The sequence below is a fragment of the Neodiprion pinetum genome, chromosome 4 (assembly GCF_021155775.2).
Source record: "Neodiprion pinetum isolate iyNeoPine1 chromosome 4, iyNeoPine1.2, whole genome shotgun sequence".
Lineage (NCBI taxonomy): Eukaryota > Metazoa > Arthropoda > Insecta > Hymenoptera > Diprionidae > Neodiprion > Neodiprion pinetum.
In genome coordinates, this window is record NC_060235.2 from 16,602,913 (window position 1) to 16,630,485 (window position 27,573).

General features: G+C 40.0%; 4 protein-coding genes across 10 annotated transcripts in view; 1 reads left to right on the top strand and 3 right to left on the bottom strand.

The window, feature by feature from the left end:
• The first annotated feature begins 195 nt into the window (after positions 1-195).
• On the top strand, positions 196-6,268 carry MED16 (mediator complex subunit 16). Of its 3 annotated transcripts, none has more exons than XM_046624412.2 (15): positions 196-395; positions 663-809; positions 978-1,176; positions 1,287-1,533; positions 1,607-1,762; positions 1,861-2,030; positions 2,116-2,443; positions 2,523-2,730; positions 2,849-3,023; positions 3,104-3,259; positions 3,344-3,557; positions 3,619-3,728; positions 3,802-3,947; positions 4,033-4,159; positions 5,604-6,268. In XM_046624412.2, exons 1-14 carry the CDS (start codon positions 337-339, stop codon positions 4,154-4,156), a joined length of 2,439 nt encoding a protein of 812 aa, XP_046480368.1. In that variant the 5' UTR covers positions 196-336; the 3' UTR covers positions 4,157-4,159; positions 5,604-6,268. The 3 variants fall into 3 exon arrangements, with proteins under 3 accessions (XP_046480368.1, XP_046480367.1, XP_046480369.1); XM_046624411.2 differs by lacking the exon at positions 5,604-6,268 and adding an exon at positions 4,401-5,472; XM_046624413.2 differs by lacking the exon at positions 5,604-6,268 and adding an exon at positions 4,401-5,472 and having other exon boundaries at positions 200-395; positions 3,104-3,250.
• On the bottom strand, positions 4,327-8,010 carry AspRS (aspartyl-tRNA synthetase). 4 transcript variants are annotated; one of them, XM_046624416.2, is made up of 12 exons: positions 7,881-8,010; positions 6,967-7,029; positions 6,808-6,892; positions 6,531-6,717; positions 6,332-6,434; positions 5,851-6,169; positions 5,601-5,772; positions 5,340-5,487; positions 5,045-5,234; positions 4,885-4,965; positions 4,692-4,803; positions 4,327-4,611 (listed from the first exon to the last, which is right to left on the bottom strand). In XM_046624416.2, the coding sequence occupies exons 2-12, from the start codon at positions 7,002-7,004 to the stop codon at positions 4,448-4,450; spliced, it is 1,599 nt and encodes a 532-aa protein (XP_046480372.1). In that variant the 5' UTR covers positions 7,005-7,029; positions 7,881-8,010; the 3' UTR covers positions 4,327-4,447. The 4 variants fall into 4 exon arrangements, with proteins under 4 accessions (XP_046480372.1, XP_046480371.1, XP_046480374.1 ...); XM_046624415.2 differs by having other exon boundaries at positions 7,822-7,959; XM_046624418.2 differs by having other exon boundaries at positions 7,817-7,958.
• Positions 8,011-16,885: 8,875 nt separating this feature from the next.
• On the bottom strand, positions 16,886-26,501 carry Rsod (Related to Sod). 2 transcript variants are annotated; one of them, XM_046620598.2, is made up of 19 exons: positions 26,203-26,499; positions 22,418-22,640; positions 22,098-22,263; positions 21,799-22,021; positions 21,399-21,684; positions 21,033-21,298; positions 20,176-20,356; positions 19,831-20,070; positions 19,650-19,740; positions 19,264-19,514; positions 19,010-19,184; positions 18,652-18,923; positions 18,425-18,536; positions 18,212-18,298; positions 17,977-18,111; positions 17,624-17,898; positions 17,404-17,528; positions 17,181-17,336; positions 16,886-17,087 (listed from the first exon to the last, which is right to left on the bottom strand). In XM_046620598.2, the coding sequence occupies exons 1-19, from the start codon at positions 26,237-26,239 to the stop codon at positions 16,984-16,986; spliced, it is 3,405 nt and encodes a 1,134-aa protein (XP_046476554.1). In that variant the 5' UTR covers positions 26,240-26,499; the 3' UTR covers positions 16,886-16,983. The 2 variants fall into 2 exon arrangements, with proteins under 2 accessions (XP_046476554.1, XP_046476555.1); XM_046620599.2 differs by lacking the exon at positions 16,886-17,087 and having other exon boundaries at positions 17,197-17,336; positions 17,404-17,484; positions 26,203-26,501.
• Positions 22,588-27,573, bottom strand: part of LOC124216278 (octopamine receptor beta-1R) — a 66,400-nt gene continuing 61,414 nt past the window's right edge. Inside the window, exon 5 of the transcript XR_006882567.2 lies at positions 22,588-22,640. The gene's annotated coding sequence lies outside the window, so the exon portion shown is untranslated. The remainder of the gene's footprint in view (positions 22,641-27,573) is intronic.

Sequence of the window (27,573 nt, forward strand, 5' to 3'; positions counted from 1 at the left end):
TCTTTTTTTTTATATGATTATAATTAATGATAGGCAGTTCTTTTCCATTCCTGGAATGACCTGGAAAATAGAAAATAATCAAAGTCTAACTGCGAATTTGATTTTCAGTAAAATTTCCCACTGTGACCCAGTAGATTGCTGTGAGTTATACGAAATTTGTGCAACCCAGGTAAGTATCAAAATTAACTTTGCTCGGCTGGTAACGAAGAAACACTGTAGATTTATAATTTGCGGTCTGCGTGGTACAGTTTTGAGGGTTTAGTGAGCGTCGTTTATGCCTGTCAATTCCAATTATGTAAATTTTGTGTCGCTGCAATACCTAATTATCAAAAGAAAATGGATCTTATTTATGCTGTTGATAGAAAAAACGTGAAATCTAGCCTTGGTACCGAGAGGTTCGTACGTCAATTTGAATCTCGCATTAATTTTTTGGTTATGTACGCTTTTCGTACACAAGATACACAACACTACTTGTTCACAACATTTAATTTATTCTCGTTTTCGTGCATTCATTCATTTGCTTATTGTTTAATATTCACCCTGCAGATCAAATCCATGGGTTGATAAATCCAAATATATTGTGAATATGTTTTCTTGGACCATCCAAAAAAGTATCTAATATAATAGTAATTTTTCCCTGATGCTGTCAACTTTCATCGTAGGTTTTGCGATGGACACTCGTTGTGTTCATTATCCAGCCGTAATGTTGCTGCCTTTACAACCACCACTGAATTGGACGATTTCAATGGAAGAACCTGGGGATCTCATGTTTATATTTGCGACCTGAATATGCCATGGCATTCGCATAAGTTAGTTTCAATATTATCAACGATTGGTGCCATAATTAAATAATATTATTCCATAACAAGACATTTAAAATTTACCAATGGATTGGAAAATGATTGAATAGGATTTTATTTAGTGCAATCACAATGTCAACAGGTTTCTCTAATATTCTAAAATTTGATGTGTCATAGAGTATTGTCAAATAAAACCAACATCACTGCCCTAGAGTGGGATTTGCCAGGTGATAAATTGGTCATTGCCGATGAATCGGGAAGCATTCAGTTATGGACCTTTAAGGACCACATACTGAATGACTGGATGCTGATTGGGTCTGCGTGCTTTCCTGGAGAACATGTTCTCAGTGCCGCCTGGTTTCACAATGGCAAAAAGGTGAGTAATCAACCCCAGTAGAGGAACAAATTTTGTTTTCTGATTGTACCATTAAAGCTACATACTCAATGCTTATAACAATAAGTCTATGTTTCTTCATCAATGCCAAGATCGGGTTAGTCGCAGAAAAGAAAGACAGCATTTACTACAATGACAAATTCAACCACCTGAGATTCGCCCCTTCTGTAAGGCAGTTTGGTGGGCGCGCAGCCGAAGGAGTTTTAGTTGTGTCGACTACAGGGATGGTCGGAGCTGTAATGATATCAAAAGATTCCCCGAGCCAAGTTTGTTTTGCGACAGAAAGCCTCGGAAGTACGCGACACAGAATAACTGCCGTAGACATTTGTTACGGTAAAAGTAAGCATCTATCAAGTAGCAGCGAACAATTTCCTTCAACTGGACACTTTAATTTACTCTCTCCTCTTAACAGATGGACACTATCTAGTGGCGGTGAGCAGCGGCAGTGTTGCGCTACCAATTAGGTGCTACAGAGTATCCGTTAGAAAAAGTGATGAAAAATGTTACATCACTTCGCAGGCACTTCCAAGTTTTTTTCTGCATGACAGCGTCATCCAGGATAATATGTGTAAGCATTTTTATTTTAATCATAAGATATCATATATCGAATAGTTTATTTTTTCGATCACAAAGTTTGTTCTAATCTTTTCGTATTTCCTATTGTAGACACAAAAGTAACTCACTTGAAATTTGTGGTCCGAGAGGATGCTGATTCTTTAATTGTTGCTGCGAATGGAGACAATGGAGGGCTCGTCGAAGTCTGGGAGCTTAGGGAGAAATCTCAAACTGTGCATAAGCTTTTTCAACCAAAAACCCTCGAGTCATTCAAAACTGTTGTGAGTACTCAGTTCTGTGTGTTGTATAAACTTTTTTGCCCAGTTCAAAGAGTTACCAGAGGTAATCGATAAAAATCGTCAACAGGTTTGGCAGAATCAGTCTCAGTACCAATGCAAATCTCCGGTTGTAGCTGTAACTACAACTAAACTGGCAATCGTTACGACGTTGCCACCACCCAGCTGTGTGATAATTGCGTTGGCAGATTCCTCCATACATTACCTCAACCGAGACTGTCTGAAAGAAATCGCTTTGGCATCTTTAAACATGCCTTGGCGACAGGATGAACCGAGCAATAAATTCCAAAGGCTTACACTCTCCATATCTCATATCGACATCTCATGGTTAGGTGGAATTCTTCTCGTTATCGATACCCAAGGCACCCTCTATCTTTACAGACTACTTTTAGATGGCGGTAAGGATGGAAAGGGGAATTATTACCATCTCCATGTGTAAAAACCAGTAAAAAATAATGTTTGACATCGTTACTTCAGGTCCTTCGATGACACTAGGTTATGCTTGTACAATGCTAGAGTATTGCCTCGTCACTGGACTCGATTGCTTGGATTTACTTCTCTGCTTAAGATCCTCGATGATTGAAACCCTGTGTGAACGCCTTGACTTATCGTACAACAGACAACTAGCCCCGATCCAACAATTCTACTATGTTCAGTTCCTCTGCATTAAAACTTGTCTCTTCAGGTTTGTGCTTGATATGTTGTAACAGACTTTTAGCTTAATATTTCCTTCTTTCAACTACATGAGATCGAAAACACTATTCAATAGTTTATTGGAATATTATTTGCTGCCTTCATTGCAGAATGCTATCAGCTGGTCAGTCCAAAGCAGCAGATCTGTCATCTTTGCTGATGATACATTCGGTAGCGACAGCATTTAAGTCTCTGCTAAGACCATCAGCGCTCATTTCTCATGACAAAGGGCCAGCCGAGAGTCTAGCAGCAGTGATTACAGAACCTATTACAGATGTCGATAAGGTACAAAAAATCTTCACATTTTACAAATCAATTATTTCTCTACACTGTCAAATCCACTGAATCCCATTTTTGTTCGTCAGGTGATGTTTCATTTGGATCCGAAGGAATTCACGGTGGAACCAATCACTCTACAATCGCTGCAGCAACTAATTCAGTGGGTCGCCGACATGGCTCTGAATCTCCTTGCTCGATTACCAGAACAACGTACACAGCTCAAGTCTGGCGGGGTTGGTATTGTAATAATTATTTTCTCATCAATGTTTGGCAAGTGTTTTCACGAGTTGATTACCATCGTTAAATCTTTTATTTCTATTTTTCAGTACGAACTTCTTAAGGACTATAAAGCATTGAACACTCTTCGCGAGCTCCTCGTAATTATTCGGATATGGGGCTTACTACGTCCGTCATGTTTACCTGTTTTCCTTCGAAACACAGACAATCTGGATGCGTTGCCGCTACTGTTCAGATTACTGTCTCGACTAGTTCAACTCAATGGCGAAAATCAGCAGCAGCAAATTGACGAAGGATTAATCGGTGGGTCTCAGCTGCCTGATGCGATCTCTTTCATGAATAAATTTGTCATGTATTCCTTCAGACGAATGCTGTCACTTACCAAACCAGATAATGATACCACAACTCCACCAAGCGAGCAGCATCACCGCCATAGCGACACCCATGCTATTTTGTCAGAATCTTCCTCTTCAGGTGAATTTTCAATTCAGTCTTTCCAATTAATTTTAATATTTTCAACCGACTAATTCCCATTCCTTAACTCCAGTTGGAATTCGGTGTCGAACCTGAGCTATTGGTGTTTGTACCAGAGTTGAATCCAATTGAAGGTTGCATGCACACAGGTCAAGTACTGGACAGCATTCGTCACTTATATCTAGGAAAGCAGCCTCTTCTGGTGAAACAATGCTCGAGGTACGTGATCCGTCCCAAAAAGAAGCAAGTCTCAGAACGAGTTATGTGTTCATCGATAATACAATTGGATCAAATTGTTTCCTAGGTGTGGGGGAAAAGCTCAAGTACAAAATATGATGAGAACTGCGGCTATTCGGGCTTGGGATCAAAGATGGGCACGGACCTGTAGATGCGGAGGACTGTGGCGAATTCGCCGAATGTCTCAGTAACAGGTAAAAAAGTTCTTGCTTATTCCTAACAAAAAATTGTACCACTGATGAAATTTAGCAAATTATTTTTATTCAATCTGATGTAAATACTTGTGTAGAATGTATTAAAAACTATTTAATTCTGTTAGATTTTCACACCAAAAATTTGTTGGAGAATAATAGAACTTGCATAGTCAACGATACCATCTTTATTAAAATCAATTGGTGTTAATTTACATTTACAATTAATCCATGACCCACACAGGGATGGCGAAGGTTCGGTGTTGCATAAAATATGATTCTTCATCCCACCTAAGGCGTTATGCGCTTGGGGTCGCGTGGGAACATTGACGTTTTTCGAATATTGTCCAAGCCAAGGTAGAGCATCACAACGCGTTCCATTCCAATACCGCCACCGGCGTGAGGCGGGCAACCGAATCTGAACGCATCTATGTAGGCTTTTATCTTCTCGATATCTACGAATCAATGAATTTTGTATTGAAACAAAAGATGGCTTTTGCAACTCTCTGTCCAAAAATGGAGGATATAAGGTTACCTATGTTGTGAACTTTCGCTCTTTCAATGAGAAAATCAGGATCATGAATACGTTGAGCACCTGAAAGAATTTCCTCACCGCGCATGAACATGTCATAAGAATTGGAAGTCCCCTAGAATACCAATGTGAATGTAAATCAAGGATCTTGAATATTGTTGATAATGTTTCACATGTTGTGCAGATGTTTGCTTACGTTATTTCTCGGGTCTGGCATGGTGTAGAACGGCCTGACAGCGAGCGGATATTTATCGAGTATGTAAAAGTCCGTGTCATACTGTGAATTTAAAATAACATTTGTCGTCAGTTGTGTTATCAGAATAGTGTTTATCCGTTTTTCAAAATGCCTTTCTTACTTTCGCCTTGACGAGTTTGCCTAGTAATTTTTCATCCGGAGTCGATAAATCGTCTTCTGGACCGATCGTGACACCAGCCTCTGCTAGCAAACTTATTGCTTGATGAAATTCCAATCTGAGTGGAGGATCTAGAAAAGTGAATGGCTCCACAGGGAATTGTTCGCTGACGGCTTTAATCTCGGCGGCATATCTATAGAATTGAAAAAAACAAATAAAAATAATTTAGTAGTTGCATGACTTACTTTAATTATTTGAAAAACTGTTATCACGCAAAATAAGAGTCTGTGTTACTGACTGGTCGCGAAGTCCTTTGAATATCTCGGTGAACATTTGGCCGATAGTTTCAACCACTTCATGATAATGGTATTTGAATGCCATTTCTAAATCTAATCCCACAAACTCCGTCAAATGTCTATGGGTGTTTGAATCCTCCGCTCGAAAAACTGTGGACACAAAGTAATGTTCATTTCCTTGCTACTTTTTTGTTGCATTGGTGATTCAAAAAAAAAATTTGTGAAATGCATAACTTCTTATTTAGTAAAAATGAATTCGTTACCAGCTCCGACGGTGAACACCTTGTCAAAGTCAGCGGCAATGGCCATCTGCTTGTAGAGCTGAGGTGACTGAGCCAAATATGCAGACCCTTTGAAGTACGAGACGGTGAAAACATTGGCTCCACCTTCGCTGGCAGCTGATATGATCTTTGGCGTATGAATTTCCACAAACCCCTAAAAGAATCACGTGAAACCTCACATTCAGAGAACGATTAATGACCTGCTGCGAAGTTTGCGGAAAAGTATATGTACCTTTTTAGTTAATACATCCCTGAATAGCTTGCAGACCCCAGCTTCGACTCTAAAGATCGCCTGATTAGCCGGGGTACGCAGATCGAGAATCCGGTTGTCCAGACGAGTGTCTTGGTTCACCTTTATGTTCAGCCCTTCAGATTCTTCCGCCTTGACAGGCCTGGACGCATCTTCAATCAGAAGGGGTAGCTGAGCCTTGGCGGCACTGACAGTAAATATCTGCTTGATGTGGAGTTCTACATCTTTCTGAGTGCAGGACTCGATTTTAGCCACAGTCTTCACTGTTGCTTCGACATCGATTATAGACTCCTTGGTAATGCTGAAACGAGAAATTTGTGCAAAGAAATCAGTTGCGAGGATGTATTTTTCACATGAAATACTCGGTGCAAAGCAAAAATAATATGCTCGTGAAACTCTTGATTGTCTAAATATTGCATGCGCCGATACCTATTCTATCCAAATTGTGATAAATCAGGCTTACTTTGATGCAAACTTGACCATTTGCTTACTGATTTCGTCATTTACAGCGACGAGTCCTTGAACTGTGTAGGACTGCTCTCTGAGTATTAGAAAACACTGTTTTCCTGCGGAAAGGTTCGAAAAAATACAATAAATAGCGGTTCAGTGCGAAGTTGTACTGAAATATCTTTGCTTTTTAATTGAGAACCATAAATATCTACCCTTAGCTCTGCTTGTGTGTAATCGTCCTCTGAGCCAGATAATCTGACCAGCGATATTGGGATTCAGATCCTGGACATGAGTGAATTTTCTGTCCTTGTGTTTATCTACACTCTGAATCATCGCTGGCTGTCCATATTTTCCGACAGAGATATCCTCCTCGTTTACAGCATCTTGCTGCACCGATTGCTGGTTGTAGCAAATAGCAGTATGAATTATTGCTTATCAGGTATAATACATACGTGAAACATGCTCTAATTACAAGTACAATTTTCTTACTAGTTGTGCTTGCCGCTCAGCCTTGGCAGCTATCTTTTTTGCATCTTTCTGCTGCTTTTTGAGAGCCTTCTTTGACGCATCTTCTCTAAAATTTAATAACGTGTGAATTAGGATACTAGTGCCAGTACTTCTGCAAATGATTGAACTAATAATCCTTACCCTTCGCGAGCAGCTTCCTCTGGCTTGTTACCGCCCATTTTCCTATGATATGGAAATCTGTGTCTGGAAAAAAAATGTGAATACTCCGTTACTTCGATGGTGAAAATGTTGACAGATAAATGGATAATTCTGTGTGCAGATGTAAACACTGCATCAGAATAGTTATTCTTGTGGGAAGTGCGCATAAAATAGGGATTTCTCAATGAGTATAAAGTACCGCATGAGTCAAAGGCACATGCGAACCTCATGCAGTGTTCAGAAATCCCTATATGCACATGACACAAATTCCATTTTCTGTGCTACCTCTGTCAAATACGAGAATATAATATAGTCCTTATAAGCACTGGTGCATCGAATTTTAAGCATTAATGCTCATAAAAACTACAAAGTAGTAGAGTTGTTGAGGGAGGTAGCGCAGAAAATTATTTTTAATTACTTTGACGGTATGTTATCTACAAGTTTTACTAAGTGACTACTTCCTGCAAATTGCGTGACCAATTTTAGGTCTGACCAAACACGATATTGTCACAGATTATCAGTACACACGTCGTTCAGCAGGTTCACCGAACTTTCAGAAGCTAAAACAGCAGTGTATGTGAAAAATAGAGTGTCAGCCGGTCATTAACGTTGCACGAGCAAATCACATCGAACTTTGGAACTAGATTATTTAAAAAGCACTGGCCGGCAACAGACTCTTGAACAATCTGTCTACTGAGATGCTGCAATAATTAATTTTATTTCAGAACACGACAAGTAGAGTTGTAACTTCAAATTTATACAACGGTCTTTAGCGGTATGATATGCTAATCAGGGATCTTTTCGGGACGCTCAATTTACGACTTTATTTTACCTTACAGGTTTAATAGTGCTTTTCTTTCGTGATAGCAGCTTATCGCAAGTAAATATGTACGTACTGGGACTCCACTCAACGCGTGCACAGACACGGTGCTTGCTACTGCGTACGACACGGTGTAAGAATAAGAGAGGAATAAGAGGTGGTCCGGTCCGATCCCCATTGAAAGCTCTGTGATTATTTTAATAAAGTCCTCGGGCTCCCCGCCAGGCGTCTCACGTGACGAAAAGCAAGAATCACGGTATTATAGACAGGTCTGGGCACTCCAAGCCCCTTCCTACATAATTCAGCGTGACCGTCTTGAAGCCTGTGTTTCTCAATTTGTGCACCAAAGACCGGAGCGCTCCAATCTCCGAGGCCGGTGTATGCGTATTAAGTAGGCCTCTCCCTCACTAGCGCTAGCGGCAAAAATTCACAACATCGGCTTCATTTTCGAGCACGGTTTTACAGCCGGAGTGCCCAGGGGCCGGGTTCTGAACATCAAGTGAGTTCGCGTTCGCTTTGTGGAAACGGAAATTTGGAGTGTGATGTCAATCTTTTCTTTCCTGAATAGTGTATGGCTCAGAAACTTGCGGTCTGTGCCATCTAGCGGCTAATAAATCGTTCTCTATCTGCTCGTGGTAATTGCCCACCCACTAGCACCCCGTGTATTTTCTATTATTTTTTTGCCTGTGGTGCCGGTTTCTAACGTAACCTCGCGTTGAGCATGCAATATGTAACAGACTACTTATCCGAAAAATAACTCTAAAATAAGAAGTATACAGTATACTCAACACCCAACCTTTTGAGAAGGAATAAGAGGTTATGTATGATTAATACAAACAAACGTCAGAACTAACATTTTTTTTTTTTTTTTTTACAAGTTCTCTCAACTGAGAGATAAAAAAAGGAATACATAAGGTTTGGGTACTAGCCCATACAACCATTTTTACACTTGATATTAGTTTGCTATTATTTCATATTATGATTAAATTACAATTATTTGAACATTTTATAGGTTATTTTAACATAAAATATATTATTATATTAGAAATTAATTTTTCAAGAGTCAATAAATTTAATTAAAGCATTAAGAATTATAGAGTTTTTAGAATTAACAATTTCTTCGACACTGTATGGTCCTAAGCCCAAAAAGATTTTTAAAGTCTTGATTACAGTCTGTCTTTGATTACTAAAATTATCACAATTCCAAAAAATATGTTCTATTGACTCTTTGACTTAGCCACAGGAACAGTGAATCGTTGACAATATTAAATTTAAATAAATGTTTTCTAAGTGTTGTGTGTCCTGATCTTATTCTATTAATAATAACTATAGTTTTCCTGTTAGCTGAGATGTTAGTAAACCATGGTTTACTTTGAAGAGAGTAAAAGTTATTGAAGTAATATCTTCCTTTTGTATTAGCAAGATCCAAGCACCATGTATTAAAGTTATTATACGTATGATCCTTCCATTTGCTTCTAAAGTCTCTTATTGGAATAGAGATTTGAGAATCAATGCCATGTCGAATAGCATGTTTAGCTAATGAATCAGCTATTTCGTTGCCGATTATGCCACAATGAGCAGGAATAACATCTATTTTTCTCTCCTTTCTTAGCTATCGCCCTCTATCAACAGCATATGCCACTTCGTAATAATATTTAACATCGATAAGCTCTGTACCGACCGTGATGTTCATTAACCATCGACTATAATAATAGTATAAGAGCGGAAAACCGTAGAACTCACTAACTCGAACTCATTTGACGTTCAAAATCCGGCCCCAGACTTGTCTATAAGACTGCGGCCAGAATGTAAACAATAATGGCGTCATGTGTTATTTGTGCGCAGCACCGCGCCGAAAACTACCAATGGTGGCGCCACCTGATATCACTGAATTTTCGCGGTGTAAAATCTCAGTATATAGAGCTTAACCAACAACGGAGTTGTAATTATCCTATTTGCGCTGCTGTTTTATCATGGGTGAAATGGATTTTAGTGGTATCTAAGGGCTAATCGTTAAACAACCGGAATGCCATCGCAGTCGTTTGAGCGGCAGCTATCTTGACATTGAGAGTGTGTAAAACACGGTCTTACATACAGGTCTTGCAACGAACGTGGTGGGGGATGGTCAGTTACGTCCGAAACAAAAGTACAACTTATGGCCACAAGAGCGGCGCTACGAGTTATTCATAAGCTTATTATTATTATTTGGCGGAACCCTAACCTATCTTTTTGATACTCATACACAGATAACCTTACGTTCAATGTCACTCATATGTCTGTGAATAACTGACAGCGCTGCGTAGTGGCCAGTAGTGGCAAAGAAAAATTCGACAATAACGCGGCTACCCCCACCACTCAAATTTCAGTTCGTTGCAAGGCCTGTATGTAAGACCGTGGTGTAAAAGGTGTGTCCACTGTAAACGGAATCAATTTTATAAAAAAAATTTTCGTTGCTTTAGATTTAACTGTGCTTTGCCGATGCTATTTCACCCACACAATTTTTGAGTAAGGAATTATTTCGTGACGAAACATTCGAAAAGTATTCTCTCATCTCTGAGAATTAATCCGGCGAAATTCACTTGTACGTATGCACACTCGGTTGTGTGAGAAAAATAAAAAACATGACTATCGTTGACTCTTACCATACAAAACAGTGTGCAAAACTAATTACTCGAGTACGATAGGAACCTTTCGTAGCAACTTGACCTGCTCGTACCTCGTCACCAGTCGAGTTTTGGTGGTAAGTATCCAATTACTTTTTCATGCAGAAATTGATGCTTATCCGGAGGCCGATGAAAACAATATACTGTACTATTGAAAAAAATCAAAATCACCTTCATCTGACCTCGGCGGGTTCACTTACGGAAAATCTGACACTGTTATCATCTTTCCCCCTTCGAACCATACAACTTTTGTCTGAAACAGTTTCCACTCACACTTTTGGTTTTCGAGATATTTGACTGGATTGATTAAAATGAGACACCCTGTACAACTGATAAATAGAAAATACAAAGAAATAAATAATTTATATTCAAAAAACAATATAATAAATGAAAAATAATCACAACTATTTCCTGGGAGAGAAAGCTCGAAGAGTACTTTGGCACATACAGTTTTTGAAGAAGAACAAAAAGGTGATCTGAATACGACGGAAATTCTTGAGCGAACTGACGATTTCGACGAGGTGATAAATACAAAAAATTATAAATCCGGTGTCCCGGTCGTTGATGCATTGAAATAGAGCTTAAATTAAAGCTCTTGAAACCCACATTGTAAATAAAAGTTCTCGAATTTCACAGTTAATCGTGACAGGGGAGAAATATGTGATAATATTTTCGCCGTATAGGCCAAAGGCTTTTCTTCGCGGTAAAGGGACCCGGACGTGAAGTCAGCATATCAATTGTCAGCAAATCAACAATAAAATGGAGTTCTCTTCGCATGCAGCCGAGTTCTACAGTTCCTGATACATTTTAGTAATAGTTCTGTCGATTTGAGTAAAAAAAAGTGAATCGAAAAAATGATCTGCCAACTTCCCGTAGCAGATCAATTTACAGCAAATGAAAAATACAACGGAGTTCTCTTCGCATGCAACCGAGTTCTATAGTTCCTGATACATTTTAGTGATAGTTCTGGCGAAATTGCCCGAAAAAAGTAAATCGAAAAAATGGTCTGCCAACTTCCAGAGCGATTATAATGTATTGCGCTCCGTAAAACCATGGTTAAGATGGAAGATTAGATAAAAATTAGAAGCGAAATGGCCACCGACAGGTGAATCATGAAAGCTAGACAAAATCTCGGCTTTTCTCTAGAAACCAGAAGCTGCCAACGTACCGACTTGGAGTCAGGTGATTCCCATTTCCTATAAAGCAACTGATCGAGGAGAAACAAGGAGTCCCACTGCGCCCAGTAAATTTTCAAAGACTGACTCATAGAAGATGCTTCTTCCCACTGAGGCCTGACTCCTGTGGATTTCCAATTCCGAACTAGGAGGAGATCTGAATCTTTCTCCTGGGCGATGATCCAGTCTTCTTTATTTTCAACGAGAGAAATTTGACGAGCGTTAAGCGAGGGATCTTGCTGTTTATTTAAAGGAGAGCACTGTTTGCAATCGTCCTCGCACGGACGACGAGCAAGTGAGTCAGCATTACCATGCAGAACTCCGGGACGGTGTTTAGTTTCAAAGTCATATTGACCTAACCTCTCCAACCATCGAGCTACTTGGCCTTCAGGTGATTTGAACGAAAGAAGCCAAGTTAAGGAAGCATTGTCTGTCCGAATCAAAAATTTTCCTTCCATAAAGATAATAATGGAAATGGCAAAAAGATTTTACCATCGCTAATAATTCCCTACGGGTAACACAATAATTGCGTTCCTGTTTAGACAAGACCCGACTAAAATAACTAATAACGCGCTCTTGGTTATCCTGAATTTGAGACAAAACCCCACCTATACCACAGAGAGAAGCGTCAGAATCTACGATGAATTGAGAACCGGTGATGGGATAAGCTAATATCGGCAACGAAGTTAATAATTTTTTAAGGAGAACAAAGGCTCCTTCGCATTCGGAAGTCCAATCAAAAACAACTTTAATTCCTGTAAGAGCATGGAGGGGTCTCGCTATAGAAGCAAAGCCCTTAACGAAACGTCTGTAATAAGTACAAAGTCCTAAGAAACTTTGAACCTTTGCTTTTGAATCGGGACGAGGCCAATTGAAGACCTTTTCTATTTTAGAAGGATCTGTCTGAACACCTTTCACTGAAACGACGTGTCCGAGAAAAGTTACTTCCCTTTTGAATAAAAGACATTTTTTGGGAATCATTTTTAGACCAGCTTGGAATAAACGACTAAAAACCTGTTCAAGATTTTCCAATTCTTCATCAAAAGTCTTACCGAACACAATGATGTCATCGAGATAAACTAAACAAATCTTGCCAGTGAGACCTTGAAGGGCGAATTCCATCGCTCTTTCGAAGGTAGCTGGTGCATTACAAAGGCCAAAAGGCATAACTTTAAATTGCCAAAGTCCACCTAACCCTGTGACAAAAGCTGTTTTCGCTTTTTCTAACGGATTCATTTCGACTTGCCAATAACCGCTCTGTAAATCAATCGTAGAGAACCAACGGGCACCAGATATTAAATCAAGGGTATCTCCTATCTGAGGAAGCGGATATGCATCTTTCTTGGTGACCTCGTTCAACTTCCTATAATCTATACAAAACCTCTTGGAACCATCTTTTTTATTGACTAAGACAATGGCAGAAGCCCACGGACTAGAAGACGGCTCAATAACATCTGCTGTTCTCATATCTTCTACTAATTTTTCAACTTCCCTGCGACCGTTTGAAGGAAGCCGTCTAGCTGCCTGTTTATTTGGAGCGTTATTCCCAACATCTATCGAATGCTTAGCTATGGTACATCTCTCGATGTCGGCAGAGTCTTTAGCGAAAGTCTCTTTAAAATCGTTAAAAAGGCAAACGAGACTGTTAGTCTGAGCGATATCTAAATCTTCAGAAGACCTAGTAAAGAGTTCCGTGAGATAAGAAGGAACGACTAAAGAGTCCGACACATGTTCTAAAACGCGCAAAGACGAGAGGGTTTCTTTCTGTTGAGAAGAGTTAATATACCTAGACGTTTCGAGGTTGATTTTACGGTAACCAGAACAGAGAGTCGAATCCCCGGTAGAAATGACGCAGTTGTGAGCGGAAAGAAAATCTACGCCTAAAATGCCTTCATCTTCTATATCAGCTACTAGAACTTCATGTGGGGATTGAAGACAATCCGCTCCGCTACTGTTACCTGCACGACCATCTTACCTACGACAGGGGTAGTTGCTCCGGTAGCAGTGTGAATAGACACAGAAGGATTAATTGAAGCAAGAGACGAAATCATATCAGGACGAACAACGGAAATTTCGGCTCCGGTATCTATCACCCACAAACAACCTAGTCCGTTAACGGAACCTTTAGCATATAGGCCGGTACGACGCAGGCCTCTTACCACGGACTGTGAAACAATAGGGCTAAGGAACTTGGAAGAAACCGATGATATCCGCCCTTTCGAAACATCGGTAGCTAGTTTCCCGAATTCTGAGGAACAGAAGGTTGCGCTGCCCAAACCGGAATAGAGGGTGCTCTCTTGGAGGCATTATTGCGCAACGAATCTTCCGTAGTCTTCAACTGACGCTCGAGTTTGAAACAATTCTTCGCGTTATGTCCCCTTACGCCGCAAAACTGGCACTCTGAGACAGGCCGATTGGAGTTTGATCTATTGTAACGAGAGAAACCACTATTTTTCCTTCCTGGAAAAGAATCTGAGCTAGGCTGATTGACTGAAGGACGGGACGAAGAATTTTCTGAAGGTTCAGCTTGGTTTAATCGATGAAGTTGACGCGAACCTAAATCCGCCTCGTTTATTGCTTCTAATTCTAAGGCCTTAATAATTGCTTCATGCAAAGAAGTTGGAGCTGCGAGCCTCAGATGATACTGAAGCTCCGGATTCCGAATCGCATTAATGAATTTCGCCCGAGCTATCTGATCTCTAGCTTTTTCTGCACAATCAGTAAGGGAATGTCGAGCGAGACGTTCGATGTCATTTCCGAGAGAGGCTAAATCTTCCTTGGGTCCTTGACGTCTATTTTCAAACTGAGTGAGATAAAGTTTGGAAAGATGTTCTTCGCCAAACCGAAGTTTAAGAGCCGCACAAATGCTGTCGAAATTTTCAGAATCCGAATCTGAAAGCGATCCAAGAACTACCAAGGCCGGACCGGACAAAGAGGCCGTCAAATTAGCTGCTTTCTGGGACGGACTCCAACCATTAACCTTACTTATCATGTTGAACTGACGTTCGTATAGACTCCAAGCAGACGAACCGTCATACGAACCGGGCTTCAAATTCGATTGTTCCGAGGGCAACTCTACAATACTCGCGGCAGGTACAGAGACCTGATTGAGTCCGAACGAGCTCTGAGTCTGCGGAGAGAGAACATTGACAGTTCCGCGCGATTTTAAAAAGGCCAAGAACTCTGACTGAATATCCACGCTAGGATGAGACGACGCGACAGGAGGCTCAACTACTTCTGAAATATCACGTGACGGAACATTGTGGCATTGCGGAAAAGAGCTAACCTGAGCTTGTCGCGAGACATGAGCAGGTGGAAAATTTTTAGCAACAGGGGGAATTTCGCCTCCCCCATAAATGGCGTCAGACCTTGATTGATCCGGAATTGAATGAATGGAGGTCCTCCTTGCTGGGACCGGGACTGAAGGAAGAGAAGTCCTTCTACCTGGGGACGGAACTGGGCGTATTGGGAATTCCTGCGGCCGCTCCTGAAGCTTCTGCACACCTTGCAGGATCCCGATTAGCGCCTGGGATACGATTTCCTGTTGTTGACGTTGTTGCGAGAGGAGTTCGTGCAGAAGATTCTGCTGTTCTTGTTGCTGCAGTTGTTGCTGTTGTTGTTGCTGTTGTTGGTGTTGTTGTTGGTGTTGTTGATGTTGTTGCTGCTGTATCTGTCGCATCAGTAAATCTTGATTTCCTAGGATGAGCTCTGCCAAGAGAGCTAGTTGGGGCTGGGGCTGAACCTCAGCTTCCAAACGAGGAGAAACGGGAACAAACACCGGTTCAAGGGAGCGTTGACACGACGAAACGCGTCCGGCAGCTCGTCGCTTCGCGCGTGATGCTCTCGGAGATCTTTGCATTTTTTTTTTTTTTGTGTTCTTCTTATCACTCAAAATCCACTCAAAACTCTACCGAGACACAGAAGGATCCCACTTCTGACACCAGTGTTACAACGCGGAAAATTAAGAAAGGAAAAGGATTTATTTTGTGACGAAGCTCTCCTTTTAAAGTCTCGAGGTAGACTGTTTTTGCAATAATGTTGGTTGACGCAGCAACCTTATTCTTTTGAAAGACATAAGAGGTTTATAAACGTCTTTTATCTATGATGACTACTACATCATTAAAAAGGGGGCAAAACGAGTGATTTCACCCTTTGTAACAATATGATATCTTCAGGTATGTTTTTACGGGAGTTCTGAGGAGTTCCAGGAAAGTTCTGGCGCGCCCGAGGCTTTTCAGGAATAGTTCTGTCAAAATGAATTTCTTAAACAATCTTTACAACGCTTTTACAGCATCGCACTCAAAAAAACCGTGATATGCCAGCTCGAAGTATTTTTATAACGGGAGTTCTCATAAGCTCTCTCGAGCTGGCATATCACTGTTTTTTGGAGTGCGATGCTGTAAGAACGTTATAAAAATTGTTTCAAAGATCGATTTCGACAGAACTATTTCTGAGAAGCTTCGGGCGTGCCAGAACTTTCCCGGAACTTATGAGAACTCCCGTTAAAAAAATACTTCGAGCTGGCATATCACGGTTTTTTGGAGTGCGATGCTGTAAGAGCGTTGTGAAAATTGTTTCAAAGATCGATTTCGATAGAACTATTTCTGAAAAGCTTCGGGCGTGCCAGAACTTTCCTGGAACTCATGAGAACCCCCGTAAAAAAATACTTTGAGCTGGCATATCACGGCTTTTTGGAGTGCGATGCTGTAAAAGCGTTGTAAAGATTGTTTAAGAAATTCATTTTGACAGAACTATTCCTGAAAAGTTTCGGGCGTGCCAGAACTTTCCTGGAACTCCTCAGAACTCCCGTAAAAAAATACCTGAAGATATCATATCATGGTTTTACGGAGCGCAATACATTATAATCGCTATGGAAGTTGGCAGGTAATTTTTTCGATTTACTTTTTTCGGGCAATTTCGCCAGAACTAGTACTAAAATGTATCAGGAACTATAGAACTCGGTTGCATGCGAAGAGAACTCCGTTGTATTTTTCATTTGCTGACAATTGATATGCTGATCTCACGTACATTAAAGGGACTGCGTTGGCTCACGCGTGCATTTTTGTTTTTTTTTAATACTAGGTGCGAGACTCTAGTCGAGTCTCTTGATATAGGTTAACACACCGGAATTTCTCCGTTGTTTAGTTCGATTCTTGGATTTTGATTCATGAGATTCACTTATTGAACATGCAAGAAAAAATGCGACAAAATACTGTAAGTGCTATTCTTATTCGTGCAGATATCTTCGCGTCAATATATTTTTTATGTAATTTGGTTTTTATTTGGTTACATATTTCGATTTACATATTGCATTTACAACTTGCTCGTTCTTAATACATAATTACATCAGGTAGCCGTAAACTGCGATGCCACATAATCCTAATACTATTATTAATTGAGGAACTGATTGCACTGCGGCAGAACCGAACTGGAACAGCGTGAAACCTAGAACAGATTTGAAGCATGCGTTTTTGAATGAGAAAATTTTCTAACACCAGCATTATTCAAACATTGTGAATTCTAATTTTCAGTAATTACTCTTGTCGTTCGGGTCCCGAATTCCACATTGGCGATATCCAAGAGCCTTGCGTCTCTTTGTCGGAACGAAACCTGGTATCGCTAGACTTGGTGCCGCCAGTTTTCCAGTCGACATGAGCTTGCTGAAATCCAGGTCAAGTTGATTGGAAATCGGTCCTGAAGAGAAAATCCATTTAGTTGCGGTATAGTTTTTGCGAAAAACTTGACGCGAGAATCCTTTTACCCTTGAAGTGCATCAGAAATTGGATGCATCCTCCGCTGTGTAGGGTTTTAGTCTTCCTGCTGTCCACCGAAAGCATCCATTCTGGAATCCCCATAACTTCCCTTACATCCTCTATGAACTGCGCTCTGAGAGTATAAAAAAAATCATCGTTCGATACATGGCACTTAATTAAAACCCCAAGTGGGAGCCAATTAGCCATTTTCGAATCACATATACTCACACAACGAATCTCGGCGGTTTCCTTATGTTGACGTACTTGACGATGTCGTTGTCGGGCTCGATATTCGCACAGGCGAATCTGTCGCTGCCGAAGTTTTTGTCCATTATTACGATTGACCTTCCCATCGCGGTTACGACGCCTTCTAGGGGGAAATTCGGGTCCGTGAAAACCTGACGGTCTAGGCCGATGTCGATGGGTCCTATCCTCGCTGAAATGTCTCCAACGTGGCAGCGCAGCGGTAAATCATGCCCGCACTCTTGTCTGTAGAGGTCTTCCTGTAATTGATTAAAAATCTCAAATTGAGACAACGATCTAGATTCGGTACGACAATTAGTTACAGTTCACTGACTTACATTCAACGGATCTGCGAGCTGCGTGAAGTAAGGATTCCATACGTAACCACCAGCTACGCATCTCGTTGCTGGTACTTTGACAGTCGCATCGACGCCTACAGGGTTCACGAATATTGCCCAGTTGTGATTTCTTGTCTGAATTGAAGAATAAATATTAGCAATTGGCAAAAATTTCCTTGGGATGGTTGATGTGTTTGTGATCTTTATCGTGCAGAGTGATAGGTACTAGACTCACCACGTTACGATCGTGTTTCCCAGGATGACGAAGATTAACTTCTATAATCGTTTCGCTTTTACTGTTATCTCTGTACACCAGCTGGCTCTGCAGAAATTAAAATTCAACATGATCATTGCCTGATAAGATGATTATTATTCGTTGTTCGATAATTCGATTTGGTTTGTCGAACATTGGTCATGTATAATGACGATTTAGAGGATGAATTCCTACCATTCTGATATATCCGTAGGCGAACCCCTGCGGATGATGGAATGAGGCGATAGCTCTCAATTCTCTGGCTTCGGAAGGCGAATATCCTCTTTCGATTGTGGAGCAGGCCCATCTGCAATTTGAGATCGAACAATGAAAGACACTCTGGCGTTGAGAGTTATAACTCTGAGAAATTATCTTTCCGTCGAGAACGTCTCCTTGTTTTTGAAAATTGTTATGACAATTACCTAAAGTTATTTTCCTTTTTGTGTATAACGATGCTTCGTCCCAAGATGCTATCGGGTCCGAACAGCGGAAGCAATGAATCGTTGTAGACAGCGTTGTACCTCTTTCGATTATCTAACGTGCCAAATTTTCCACTCAAATCGCCTATCTCGTACTGATCTGCAGTTCCTTCGGCAGGCGGAGGCAGTTGGCTGGCGTTAATTTTTAGAGGATTCCACTGACCGTACAGCGTAGTAGCTTCACAGGGAAATTCCAAGTCGATTTCCACCGGTGTCTGTCGAGAAAGAGAGTTTGGTTTCGGAAGATGAAGCTGTAGAAATTTCAATATCATAAACGAGTCAATTTCCTTTTCACTTTTACCATGTGAATGTGGTACTCGCTCATCTGGCCGGCCAGTCCTTCTAGGCTGACCTCAACGTCAGTTACATCGTATTCCGTTTGCTGTATAAATTCTAACTTTCCTTTCGCTGGTGTTACTTCATTGTTACCAAACCAGTCTTTGACTACAGCTTTTCGTCTGTAGACCGCGCTGATTCTAGTAATAGTACAAAAAGGACAAGTTCGATAGTGTACTTTGACTTACTAAATACGGGAATGCAATTTTGAATACTCACATCGAACAAGCCAATCTTTCTCCCCGAGCAACAGGTCCGTGATCGTCGTAAATCACCAAACTCTTTCCCAGAATGCTCGGCGATCCCGTCAGAGGTAGCATTGGATCGGTAAATAATTTTCGAGTAAATTTTGGTCCGAACTTCTTTCGTCCAGCAATTTGAAGCGTATCGTGTCGCGACATGTCGCCCAGACGACAGAGCGTTACTTGGCTCCCTGAACACCATTCCGGATGATCGGGGTCCCAATAAACCTAGAAGCGGTAAGGGAAATCGGTTAGCCTAACGAGTGTTCTTCTTTTACTTGTGTTTATGTAAATAATCTTCACAGCAGTATTAAACCTCTTGTCTCAATTCAGTGTGTAAATTCAATAGTAATTGGAACGTACCTTGTGCGGATTATAAGGACTGCCTGCGCTCAAACATCGCGCTGTCCAGTTGTAGTAATCTTTTCCCGGAGGATGTTCGTGCACCATCCATCTGTAAGATTTGTGAAATAATTGGATAATTTTCGGTTCATATTTCTCGTTGGAAGAAAAAAAATTGGAAAATTCAATAATGAATCGTCACCTGTGACCGGCTGAATTGTTGAGCGAACTACCGTCCGCGTGTACCAAATTTTCAACTATTACCGTCGTGTCCATTAGAGAGTCGTGCTTCGGTTGTCGGAATATTATCCTCCCAACGATCGGATATCTGAATACAACTTCGGCGGTGAAAATTTGAACCTGTCCAGCGTTTTTGGGCAGGTGATGCATCAGGTTGCCGCATACCCACGGAAATACTCCGGTATTGTCCGTTTCGTTGTACCTATGCATTGATTCCTCAAACGGTTTAGTGGGTTCAAAAAACAAAAAACAGAGAAAAAAAATTCCAGTTTCTTTTGTTTCTTATACTACTAATTAATTCACTCACTTGTGGAGGACCAGCGATCTGTGCACGACACTGTACATCCCAGACAGAGGTAGATATGTGTCCCAGTAAACTCCGCTCAATTCGGCGCTATTAGCGACAATGTTGTGGTAAGAGCCTTCTTTTCGTCCTTGAAGTTTACCAGAAATATCACCAACTGCATACTGATCTTGGGTTCCCAATCCTACGGTTTTGCAATTTTTAATTAGATATAGAACGTTTGGTTGAGTTTTGCTTGTATAAACACGTAGATAGTCAATAGTTCTTTTTGTGGCAAGTGCGCATAAAATATGCATTTCTTGACGAGTGCGCAAGGGGGCGACAGACGGGGAAAACCGGGAAAACCGGGAAAAATGAGAATAGTCAGGGAACTTCGTCTTTCGGGAAACGTCAGGAAATTATGATGGACCATAGGAACAAACGTACTTTTCTTACACATCGTTTTCAAACTTGAGTTACGCTTCGTAAATTTAGTCAAACTAACTTTCGGAAATGGTATTGTTCAATACTTAATTATTTGTGTGAAACGAAGTAGTACTATTTGTTTTTGAGATCCAAATTTATATATTCAAGGTGCACAACTTCTGGAGCTTTCGGTCATAAAAGTTGTGTAATCGTACACTTCGTGGGGAAATGTCAGGGAATTTCCTATGAACGAAATTGTCGCCACCCTAATGCGAAACTCCTACGGGACAAGAATTTCCTATCTGCGCACATGCCACAAATCATATTTTCGGTGTTGCCTCCTGTCGAAACGGAGAATGTTATGTAGATTTTATAAGCACTAGTGCTCGTAAAAACTACAAAGTAGTCGAGTTGTTGACGGAGGTAGCGCAGAAAGTATATTTTTAGGTTTTTACCTGCCGGTGGTGTGTTGGCGTTGTGAATTTTCAACGGGTCGAACACGCTGTCCGTTGACAGACAGGGGTTTTCACCTCTGACAAGATTTCCGACCGGCTGTTGCGGTAAGTTGTGTATTTTGTATGAGGCTATCTTAGTTGCGTATCTCAGCCTCGTTGCTAGATCGTTAACTGGTGATAAGGATACGTTCACCCATGTCGGATTGAAAGGAGATTCCTGGACTAACGTCATCTGACCTTTGATACCGTTCGAGTTTATCAAGGCTCTAGAAAATTTGATTGTTGCAGAACATAAGGATATCACAAAACACGACATAAAGATGTGGGAATAATTGCGGCGCAATCATAGGAATGGGCACAACTCACTTGGCGGTGATTTGTCTGCGATGTCTGATCTTGGCACACGCCAAAAACGAATCGTCGTGTGTCGGGTGAAATATCACGACGTACAGGAGTCGGTGAGGCCCCAGTAAATCGGTAGGCAATAGAGCCAGCTCGGGGTCTCGATAAGCAGTTTTCAATATCTTCTGGTAATCCGTGGCCACCTTAACTTTTCCCAAACGGGAATCAACGTCTCCGATAGATTTTCCAGGTTCAGAATTTTTTGGGTCAAACACAGTCTGCAGAATATTACAGTTGTCGACTCCGTTATCTATATCATTGAACGTAACGGGAAGAAAGACATTGGAATTGAAAATTTGGCGGATCGATTTGATCGAAGTTATTATACCTATAGCCGCTGATTTGAAGTACGACTCAAATTTACCTTTCTCAGAATCGAATATGTCGGTGACGTATATCTTCCATTGATGTTCGGTGAAGTCTTGAGGCACGGTTTTGTGCTTGGAAACGTGATGAAGGTCCGTGTAAATTATCGTATCGGTCGAATTGTCCCCGGGATGACCGCCCAGCCATCTGAACCATATGCTGCCGGCGACTGGCCCGAGGAAACGAGCTTCGGCCAATTTTTCTTCGTTTCTATCCGATACCTGTAAACGAAGAAATTTCATCGTCGTTCAATAGTTCATATCCTTCGCCCTCGAATCAGGCCTAACTTATACTTACCGTTATGGAAGCGCAAATCACTCTCGAGCTTAATATGTCTTGCAAAAGTAAACCCTTGCCCCATAGACCCTTTATCCCGGTCAAACTCAGCTCTGGTACTTCTATCACTGCCGTCTCGTTTCCCGGCATATCCAGCGGTCCGAGGATCTCCGTCAGGTCGACGACCCTGGAGGATGATGTCGATATTCGAAAAGAGAAGCAATTAGAACTCGCGGGAATTCATGATTTGTTTATCGCAAGTTTCGTTCCGATGCTCTGTTTGTACTATCCTATGTCAATTTTGCGTTATATCATGGTGTGTATTTTTTTTTTCTCTTTACGTTTCTCCCATGTGTCGTGGATCGCATCTTCCATCGACCAGCGTGTAATCCACCGGGAATCTTGTCACAGACCAGAGCCATTGTTGATCCGGGTATTGGAGGGTTGTTTGAAGGGCCAGACGTATTCTAACCGCGTTTTTAGCCGCTGGTTCGAACCGGATCTCACCGTGAAGACCTCCCGACGATACGTAGGCTGCCAATCTCAAACCATTCACTGTTGTCGCTGTGAAGTATTTTAAGAAAAATCAAATAAAGGGGTCGAGAAAATCATTTTCCTCTTTTTTATAACTCGATAATTTATTGTAATTACCGTTAGAATATAGCGTAATTGGCTTTGATTGATTTGCTTCGACTATAGTCTACGAGATTTCAATTCACTTTGACAAAATTTATTGTCCTGAAGTGATTTTCCGTAGGTCTATGTGAGCCATTCCACATTAACTCGGTAAACGGTTGACCATTACATTTTTTAATTGCATCAAGGATTTTTCTAATATTGGTATAACCGTGAAAATCTTCAAATAATGTGTTAAAATTTTTTCAATCACGCCGTATGCATTTTTAAACCCATTTCAAAGATACTCGAATTGATTGTTATGAACTAAAGAAAAATATCCGGTCATCGCCATAAAATATGTTCACGTAAGGTTCAGAGTGGAAGGACGTTCCTTTCAATTTTTTTCATTCCTGTTTATTTTTCTAATCGTTTTTTCTATTTTTATACTCGTTCAAAATCTATGATGAAATTTTGAAAAAAATCGTAAGTGTATTAGGACTAGAATAAAAATTTTTAAAAAAGCAGTATTCAAATCGGAGATGCAGTATGTATTATATTATAATAGATTTGAAGCAGGTCTGAAAATGGAAAGAACTATCCAAATAATGGAAAACATTATATTAGGTCTACAACTTTGCTCCCGCCGTTTTTTTTTTAATTTTAAAAATTATATAAAAAAAAAATGGTATCTTATTTATGTTTCAAAGTATTGTCCGTCACTTTCCACTACTTTGGCCCATCTTTCAGGCAACAAACGAATCCCGCGTCGGAAAAATTCTTCATCCTTTGATAAGATCCAAGAATCGATCCATTCTTTCACTTTTTCAAAAGAATCGAAGCACTGGCCCGCCAGGCCGTGTGCCATCGACCTAAATAAATGGTAATCAGATGGAGCAACATCTGGAGAGTATGGCGGGTGAGGTAGAATTTCCCATTTCAGTGTTTCGAGGTACGTCTTGACTACTTTCGCCACGTGAGGTCGAGCATTGTCGTGTTGCAAAATTACTTTTTCGTGTCTATCAGCGTATTGCGGCCGTTTTGCTTTTAATGCCCGACTCAAACGCATTAATTGCGTTCGATAAAGTTTGGCACGAGTCTTCATTAAGTAAAGCCTCCAGTTCATCATCTTCAAAAGTTTTTTCTCTGCCACCGCTATGCCGATCTTCAACAACAAAATCACCGCTTTTAAAGCGCTGGAACCACTCGCGACACGTTCTTTCACTAATAGTATCATCACCATGAGTACTTGAAATAACCCGATGAGCCTCAGCCGCCGATTTTTTCATGTTGAAATGAAAAAGTAAAATCTCCCGCAAATGACGTGAATTCGGTTTATAAGTTGACATATTTAATTAAGTGTAACTATATGACGCAAACAAAAATTAACTAATATCGATGTAAGGTTATATTTATAGATGTCAAAACTGATGGAAAACAACTGTGATTTATTTATTTGAACTATTACTGGCTACTAGCGCCATTTTTTGGAAAACGGCGGGAGCAAAGTTGTAGACCTAATATTATAACATAAATAGCAAAAAAGCGTCTTGTTACTTTAAACCTTGCGTGAAAATGTCTCACCTATTTGGAAATCGGAATGTTTTGTTTCTTGGTTAATAAAAGTTAATTTAAGTGTTTTTGAGATGGACTTAAATATTTATAGGGTAAACGCGGGTGATTAAAAAAATTTGAAATAATGTTTGCAAGGTTTTTAAGAATCCCATTATCACGTGAAAAATCCTTCGTAAAATTAATATGATAGAAAACAAAGAGTAAGGATAGACGACCTGATAACGAGATATTGGGGTGATCAATTAATTGGTGAACCTCCTTTTAACTGTCAAAGAAGACATAAAGGAAATATTGACCTAGTTTATAATAAACAGACCGTCTACCCTCACGGAAAAAAACCCCAACTTATAGATGATGCTAAATTCCTATAGAAAAAGAAATTGTGGATATGAATTTAAACCCAAATTGAGGTTTTTTTTCCATGAGGGTGTGTATTACGATAAAACTAACAATAAGACGATATACTTTGATCGTTATGTTGATAGCGTGCCTTCAGATAAAAAGTTGATACCGTTCTGTGACGAAATCAATCTGACACAATCATCGAAGTAGTTAATAGTGTGAAATATGTGGGACTACCAAGAGAATCTGACACGCTACTTCAATAATCTGAGAGATAATCTTTAAAAAAATCTGTCAGTGATTTGAGTCAAGGCTTTCTTTGTGTCCGTTTTGAGTCCTGTAATATCAATCTGTGGAGGAACTTACGAGAAATTTATAATACCACTTGAGATTCTAAACGAAAGAATCATCAAAACTATATTAACGAAACCAACACATACGGAAAGGGTCCTGATATATACAAGGTTCTAGTTATCTTCAATATCAGGCAGGCTTATTACTTGAGCGCCATGAAATATATACATAATTGCCGAAAGGCTAATTAAATTCAAAATACATAACAAAGATGCGTGAAAGAGTTATGAGTTTATGGTTGGAGTGCCTATTGTTAAGACTACGTTAGGTAGAACCAACATTGAGTTTCTGGGTACTACAATTTTCAATAAAATGAAAATCATACTCAGACATGTCTTCCACATAGAGGTACATCTACTGCCTGTATGTACCCTTGGTACATGATTGGTTACAATAAGGGGGAATAAACATCTTTGACATCATAGTTCGGAGATAATTACGGTTACTATACTTGTGAGATTGACATCTGGCTCAATATAAAAAAAATTTAATTTGATTTTGTACTTTTGGTGTGCAATTGTAAATTTGTTAATTTATTTTAACTTATGTTACTATGAAATTTTATCTTATTTACAGTGTTACGAAAATATGTTTCATACCTGTTTGTATACTTATTTGAAACCAAGGGTCCATGTGCAAATCGCGCGTACAAATTAATTATTGCTTAACTATAATCTTGCTGCGACGATAGTTTCGCCTGGGTACCACGATACTTTGAAAAGCGTTACATCTTACATGTTTTTCTGTTGCATTATTGAGTCGTAACATAATGGACGTTCAATAATAATACATTATTTTATATATATTAAAAAAATGCCTACTGAGTTGGCGTCGAATGCCTGATGTATTTTGAAATAAGCGCTGACACATTGCGGTGACTTCAATGATTATACAAGACATGTCGCCTGCCTGCGTAAAACAGATTCTGATTCACAATTATACATCCATAGACAGAAATTGTGAAAGGCAAAACTTTCCTTTAACATTATTGAATAACTTTATTAATTTGAGCCTACAATGTTTCATAAACTTGTATTTGTCACGTCGATTTTCACTTATTTCTAGTCCCTATTTACACGCGACCTTCTACCGAACTGGATACTTATCACTGTACTGCACACATTCACACATTATTCTTATAAGGTCAAAAAGACCGCGCGAGTTGCAGGATGCGTTTCGTATGTTATAGAAAGTACACGAAAATACGTAGTAAAATTCCGTGTAATATAATGAAACTCACCGTGAACGATTAAAACGATGAACCACCACATTATCATTCAACAACGAGAATCGAACGATGGACGCGGATTAAACTTTCCCATTACATGTGTAAAGAACAATCTCAAAGTTTTCCGAAATATTCTTATTATTGTCCACGAGTACACAATTGTTGTTCTCTAGATGTTCTCTTTGCTTCCAAAGGCCAACAACGATTTCAAGATTATACTACAGCCTGTATCCGCATTCGTTAACTGTGTATAATAAATCCACGCGGTGAATAGAACGTTGCACTTTCGCCTCGAAGTGATCGCTGGGTACCAGCTCTTGACTTTCAGTCCCCTCCCCCATCCCCCCGTTATGGTGGGGGGCGATGACGTGGGTATCTAGGACCTCGAGTCATGGTGCTTCGCCTCGGTATTTATTGTACATTGCAATCGAAATCTCAGCCACTTTTTGTGCGTTGGAGTTTATTGTTCAGGGTGATCGATGAACCTTTTCCAAAACATGGATGTCGATCGAATCTTCAACAAAAATTCTGATAAACTGGTACAAATTGGCGAATTTCAGATGATTTTAAGGGAATTTAAATACTGATCAAATTTTTACGACTCTTAAAAGATTTGCGACAATTCAATCGGTGCGATAGATTATATGTATAGGTTGAGATTAAGATTGAACGTTTAAAAAAATTTTTTTTTCAACCAACGAATTTTCTTGTCACGATCACTTTGTTGGTACGCGTCTTTATACAATCGATCAATTCATCGTTCGTCCACGTTGATATCTAAGTTTTAGGATTTTTTACTCTTGAGGGAAAGAATACAAAAAAGTTTGTGGGGAATTTCTGGATTTTCAATGCCGTCATGTAGTACACGCGTCATCGCCATGCTGCATCACTTTGATCACTTTGTAGCTATTCGTATGCAACTTGTGACGCATTCGTGATCACCCGGTTGCGGTTGAATGGGCGATCTAATTCGATTGATATATGACCGGTGGCAATTATTTATACAACTTGATTGACACCGTTGACGGTAAGTAAAACGAGAGATAAAACGTAGCAACGGTTCCCTGATTCATATTTAATTGTAATCAGGAGTACAAAATACCTTTTTGCTTACTCTTCCTCTTATATTACCATTATTTTTTTTTCTGTAGATTAAATATTCAGTCGTACTTCGATTGTAAATATGTATGTCTCATCGGGGAGAACGTAGTATATAAATTATACAAATAGATTCAATTGGTTTGAAATCAATTCAATTATACACTTATACATATGTATATCGGAGAAGCTGAGATTATATTCAAATCAATCAATACGCTGTGTATAAAGGCCTGTTCGAATTGGAAAAGTACTAATCGTTGTACTTATAGCATTGATTTTCTC